Source organism: Molossus molossus, unplaced genomic scaffold (assembly GCF_014108415.1).
Source record: "Molossus molossus isolate mMolMol1 unplaced genomic scaffold, mMolMol1.p scaffold_m16_p_2, whole genome shotgun sequence".
Taxonomy (NCBI): Eukaryota; Metazoa; Chordata; class Mammalia; order Chiroptera; family Molossidae; genus Molossus; species Molossus molossus.
The window spans coordinates 29,034,274-29,040,711 of record NW_023425355.1 but is presented as its reverse complement, the minus strand read 5'-3'; the positions used below and the strand labels follow the sequence as shown (position 1 = coordinate 29,040,711).

Here is a 6,438-nt window from a genome sequence, read left to right as displayed (position 1 = left end):
TGAAGTGTTATCACAAAATGTAGACAACAATAAATTAACTATTTTTGTTATTTATTTTATTATTATTATTTTTTTTTACCACAGAACTTATATGCATGTACGCAAGACCAATGGACATGAACAACAAAGCTGGGGACAGGGCGGGGAGGGAGAGGGGAGAAGGGTGTAAATGGGGGAAAAAGGAGAAATATTTTTATTAATTATTAATTTTTATTATTTGTTTCTCTAAGTCTTTGAAATGCTGTTTGTTGTCATTTCAAAATATCAATATATAAGCAATATGAAAAATTTTATTGTAGTTTTTAAAGGAGGATTTATTTGACAAGTTTCACTTAGCACAATACACCTAAAAGGAAATCACAATGCAATGAAAGATTTAAATCAAGGTCAGAATTTTATGCAAACACCAAAACCAAAATCCTAAAGTACTGTTATACATCTCAAATTTTCTCCATGAACTTAAAGCTTAAATTTACGTGCCTTAGTTGTTCAAAGAAACTAGAATTAACAAACATGCCAAATGTTTCTATTTTAATGGTAGACATAGTTCCTATATTAAGTTTGACAACAACGACAACAACAAAGCATGTCTTTCAACATACATCCAGGGTTCAATGTAATGTGGCATAAGAGCAACATTTAACATCATTCAGTTGCTTTAATCTGAATATATTATTGCTTAAGTATATCCTACAATAGAACTAACTTGAGAAAGCTAAAAAAATTTTATAGTTTACTCAACTTAGTTGTTATATTCTAGATAAATATTTTTGCTCAAAATTACTGAACCTTATATCTTTAAAACAATTATTTTCAACCTGGGAACAATATAAGCATCTCGATAATTATTTTTACATTCTTTTCTTATTCTCTTTAAAATGCATTCAGTTTTCATTTCAACAAGAAAAAACTATGCACAAAAGAGCAATTATTTCCCCTTTTTTGGTTAATAAAATTCAGTATGTTATTTCAATATGTAAACAGTAGGAACCAACTAGTAATTAAGTTTACTTTGTTTTTTTCTCAATAAGTCTTAGAAATGCAGTTTGACAAGTAAACATCATTTTGACATGTAAACATATAAACTGATCATTAATTAGTTATTTTAACATTTTTTCTTACTAAATGAAGTACATGTAAACAATAGAAACAAGTTAATTACATTCCTTTTTCTTTACTTTTTCATGCAATATATTATCATTTCAACATGTAAATAACAATAAAATTATCAATTCATTATTCCACATTCTTTATTTTTTAATAAGGCAAAAATATACAGTGTGCATTTAACACTTCAGAGTAGCCAAATTTCTAGTGCTCAATAGCTACATGTGGTTAGTGTGTACCATACCGAACAGTTTACCTTTAGTGGAAGAGCAGAGGGAGCAAGTACATATGAATGATTTGTACACGAAGGAAACATACCTGGTACAATAAAAGAGAGCAACAGTGGAATAAGCCTACTGAAACAGAGAAGTAAGAGAAAACCTATCTGAGAAGATAACATTTAAACCATAAGCCGAGGGTTGAGCAGCTAGCAATCAAACAGCATAGAGCAACAGGATCGAGCAGAGTATGTAAGGGAAAAAGTGAAAAAAAAATCTGGGGTACGGGGTGGGGGACGGGAAAATAATTTTCCCAAATGCCCTAAGAAAGAGTGTAGAAACCGACAAATCATAGGAACATCTTTATACTCTGAGTGCTTTGACATCAGGAACTTTATATTTCTTAACACCTGAAAGAGTACCTAAATCATAACTGATGCTGGGCAAATGTGTGTGAAACAAGGAATAACTGAGCAGGATCTGAGAACTGGGAAAGTAGGTAGCAATATGTTGATGAAAACACCAGTAAGTACTGGGCGTAGTTGGTCTGTTTCCCTTTACTTACATATGGTTTCTCATAAGCAAGCTAAGGTGATAATAAATACAAGAAGTTTGCAGAACCCTAAACAGTAAAATTATTGGCTTCAACAACTAACACATCCAGAAGAAGTTTCAACTGTTCTGACTTGTGTCAAGTGCCCAGAAGTGGATAAATGGAGCTACAAGTGTAGACAGGAAAATGATGTACCATTGACTAGCTTAGCCAACACTGTGATTAGCAACCAGAAAGGATGCAGAAGGCAATGGGCAAGAGAGCCACAGGACCTTTCAAATTCTATTTCCTTTAAAATTCCTCTTTTACAGAGGTCAGTTACATATCCAATCTTCCTAACCCGTTTCCTGTAACAGAATTTCATATATGTGTCTCTACAAACTTGGGCTTCAAGCAAAACACTGCGTGCTTTAATGGCCACACATCAGTGTTGAAACAGCTCCTTGTATTGTGGAAATCACTGAGAAGTGGTCCAGTTCATGTCGTCCCGTTGAGCTGCCTGTAGCATCACCTTCAATTGGGCCTGCACTTCTGCAAGTTTCCGCTGGTTCAAACTGCTGTGAAAATCCCATTGTTCATAGCAATGAACAGGGACAGGATAAATCACATGCTTCAGTTCCATCAAGGATGTTAAGTGCTGCAGAAGGCTCATGAGCATAGGCATTGAAATGGGGTTGAAGACAAAGCTAAGGACACGGAGGTGGGAACAGTGGCTCAGGGCTGGGAGGACAGCAGAGAGGGTAGAATCAGTTATCAGGCAATGATTTAACTCCAAAAGCTTCAGGGTGCCTGAGACCTTCTCCAGCAGAATCTGGAAGGGCTCATAACCTTCTGAGAATATCTGGTTGTTACTGAGATTCAACAGCGTTAGGTGGGTGGCTTGAAAGCTCTGGGACAGGGCAGTGACATCTCTGTTAGAAAGTTCACAGTAAGGTAGATACAATGTATCCAACTGAGGTGGCAGGACTCTGTAGAGAGAGATAAAAAAAGTAAAGGTTAGTTCAGAAGAATGAGAGTTGGACCAGGGCAGGGAGCCCTGAACGGTAGGTACCCAAAGCTCTAGAATAAAATGATTTCTACATGTTTTGCAACAGTTGGTAACAACATGAGCTTTGGAATCAGATTTAATAGACATGTGACCCTGAGGAAATTACTTTTCCACTCTGAGATATAGGTTTTCAATCTTTAAAATGTGCACAACAGTCATTATTATACAGGGTTATGGGAAAGTTTAAGTGAATAAAATTATATGCACTTAGGATACACAGCATAATCAATGGTGGACCTTGTTCACTTATTTGGTGAGCATGGGTCTGGGAAAACAGCCAACCAGAGTTCATTTGACTAGTTCACAGATGACAAGTTCTCCACTCCAGGTCTAAGCCTTGGGGATAATATAAGAGCAAACTGATCTGGTAGTGTTAACTATTGTGGCAAGTCTATGGGTATGTGCATCAGTGCTGGAGCATAAAACATTTCTCCATCTGAATACCTCCCCTTCCTCTCTAGAGAGTTGTACTTCAATAGGAGGAGGACTGAGTCTTTTTCACCATAATATTTACAGAGTTTTCATGGTGTCTCCCTATAGTCAACCGAATGAATGGATACAGCTTCCTTTTCTAACCTTGTCTTTCTCCTCACCAGGAGGTACCACTTTCAAGCCTGGCCAGTTTCAAACTCCCAGCAGTGCTCATGTTGAGGAGGAAGAAGAAATAGGTTACAAGGAGCTTATGAATATCTCAGCATGGTCTTTTCTCCTGTCTTAACAATGGTATGTTCAGAGTTCCCAGGTTCTTCCTCAACCCCGTACCTGAGAAGTTTGTGCAGTTGATTTTTGAGGCAGAAGGAAGACAAACTGAGCTCCTGCAGGTTGCCCAGCTTCCCAAGAAAAATGAGAAAATTTCTGAAATTTCTTCTCTTACAAGATTTAAGAGGGATGTTAGACAGACTAAGGCTGTTCAGGTGGATCATCTGAGACAAAAGGTTGGTGATCTCATTCAGATCAGCCTGATCCATTTCAAGGTGATCAATGCATCCCACATCCAGAAACTTCAGGGTACTTTTGTCGGCAGATATATTATCAATTTGCAAACCTCTGCAACAGAGGTGCAAGATCCCAAAGCTCTGTTCAACTTTACTCTGAAGGAAAGAAAGAAATTGCTTAGTTCTCAAGGTACCACCGATGGAAAGGTCCACTAATAATTCCATGGGTTCCCAGGCTGAGTGTAGTTCAGACTCTGAATTAATGATTTTGAGGCACCTGACATTATGCTGGGCTTCTTCTATTTTAAAGATGGAGTGTTGAGAGTAAACACAGGATTGAAAACAGAAAGGGAATGTTGTTGTGACCTCTGAGCATGTTGTCTCACAGTCTGGGTCCTGCCTTAAATCTAGGATCCTCAGTTTTGGTTTCCTGTGAGGAGAGAAGGAGACAGAACACATGAGAAGTAGCTGATTTTAAATAAAATCCAGCTATGTCAATGATGGGAAGCAGGACAGAGCTCTTTATTCCAGGTTTCACTCTGTATACCTTTCACTAAGTCTTTTCCATACAAACTCAGCATCTTTCATTCTTTTCCCCATACTTTCATCACCCCTAGTCTTCCCCAGTCTCAGTGCCCATGCCCTTTGTATAGTTACATTCAGGAGGTAAATCCATCCACAGTATCCTCAATCACCTCTATCCTTCAATCAATCCTGTAAGACACTGAAGTCCCTAAGGAGACTGCAAGTGTTCAAACAATAGCCCCACAGAGATATTCAGCATTTACAATTGGCTACTTTTGAGAGAATGTTATTTATTCCCCTGCCTCAGGCTACAGCCATACCCTCTTGCTGACTCACGATGCTGCTATTGAACATAGTCTTACCAAGTGGAAGAGTTCTGAGCAGGGAGGATTTGCAGACCATCAACCATGGCTTCCAAGATTTCATAATATGTCTCTTCTGCACTCAATGTCCCAATATGGAGACAGTGAAAGGGCCAAACCCTCACCATTTCCTTTAGTACCTTCATATGCCTACCCAAGAAGGCAGCAATGAACAGTGGAACAAAGAGGTCTCTTGGGAGTTCTCCCAGGGCATGGATAGCTGCAGGCTCATTACTCAGCAGACACTTTGCAGCAAGCTCTAGCAGTGTGGCTGTGGCCTTTTGGTTCATCTTCACAAACCTCCTTCAGGGTAATGAATTTTTAGAAATCTTGAGACAACAGCTACAGTCTCTTGTTTGCCTCCAAGGTTGGCTATGGACAAAACATTTATTGAATAAATACATGGTGAATCAGACAGCCACATCAACTAATCTCTGCTATAAGAATAGACTAAAAATAGATTTATGTGTGTCTAAATATGTGTGTATGTGTGTGTATAGTTTGTACACACACACAAATATCTCTATATATACATATATATTATATACATGCATTATATATATATTATATATATATAAACTTTATATATATATATAATAAAATGCTGTTAAAAATTAGAGGTTAACAGCAGAATACAGTATGAATCACCTAGTTGCCATCTTCCCGTTATTTCCTCCCAATAGGATGCAAGCCAATAAGAAAAAAACATAAATGTACACAAAAGCTACACCCTCATCATCATTTTAAATGAGAGAATGCCAAAATAATTGTAAGTACAAAAGAAAATCATGAAATAGCAGCACACAATCAATCACACTCTCATCTTGGATCTGTGGCAAGCAAAGACAGACCAAGAAAAGCTGCAAGGGAGAAAAAGGAAGAAAGACAGTGACAGGCTTAAAGTTGATCTAAAACTATAATAGAACGAGTAGGCACAGATTAAGTATGAAAATACTTAAATGTGTTCTGAAAGATGAGGGAAGGGACTCCAAAACATGAGCATTTAAAGGGGGTGTGGATGATTTAAAGGTGTAGTCTTTGAAAGATGCAACTTCTAGGGAAGAATAAAGGCAAAGAGTAAGAGAAAAGTATCCCTTGGCACTTGTGTTATGACAAGGAATGGAAACCAAAGAGGAAAAATTAAGAATCTTGCAAGGCACAACAGTATTACAAAATGAGAGCATTAACAACTTCTTGCTCCATCACCAAAACTAACAAAATAAAGAAAGGATTTAGACTTTGCTACATTGAAAAAAATGGCATAATTAAACTAAGAATCTTCTGAAATATCATACAAATGAAGAAAAGGAAATTCCATGAAAAAGTACTGCACAAAAAGATGAGGAAACAATGTCACACATATTAAACAACCATGAAGTACAAGGAGATTGTAAGTCAACAGAATTAATTATACCCAAGCAAGCACTTGAGGATACAAAACCTACCTTTAATCAGAATATTTTTTGAAATCTCAAAACAGGAATGGACTAAAAAGAAAGTCTCAAGTAAAGATTTTATATCCAATGGGGGCGATCTTCAGATATTACAGTCTATAGTAAAACAGGTTTTCAACATATATAACGTAGGAGATTCTGCACACCTCAGCCCTTCCTGAGAAATCCACTAGAGCAGGGGTCTGCAAACTCTGCCTCATCATGCCAAATGTAGTCACTGAATGATTTGTAGCTAA

The 6,438-nt window shown here is 37.3% G+C and overlaps 1 protein-coding gene across 1 annotated transcript; it reads right to left on the bottom strand.

Annotated features, from left to right (window-relative positions):
* Positions 1-2,335: 2,335 nt before the first annotated feature.
* LOC118636582 (melanoma antigen preferentially expressed in tumors-like) lies at positions 2,336-5,038 on the bottom strand. Its single transcript, XM_036271715.1, has 3 exons — positions 4,749-5,038; positions 3,689-4,291; positions 2,336-2,846 (listed from the first exon to the last, which is right to left on the bottom strand). Exons 1-3 carry the CDS (start codon positions 5,036-5,038, stop codon positions 2,336-2,338), a joined length of 1,404 nt encoding a protein of 467 aa, XP_036127608.1.
* Positions 5,039-6,438: the final 1,400 nt, after the last annotated feature.

Coding starts and splice junctions, on each gene's coding strand:
- LOC118636582 (XM_036271715.1), bottom strand. CDS start 5,038: ATGAACCAAAAGGCCACAGCCACACTGCTAGAGCTTGCTGCAAAGTGT. Junction 4,292..4,748: donor GCTCAGAACTCTTCCACTTG/GTAAGACTATGT, acceptor CTCTCCTCACAG/GAAACCAAAACTGAGGATCC. Junction 2,847..3,688: donor CAACTGCACAAACTTCTCAG/GTACGGGGTTGA, acceptor CTCTCTCTACAG/AGTCCTGCCACCTCAGTTGG.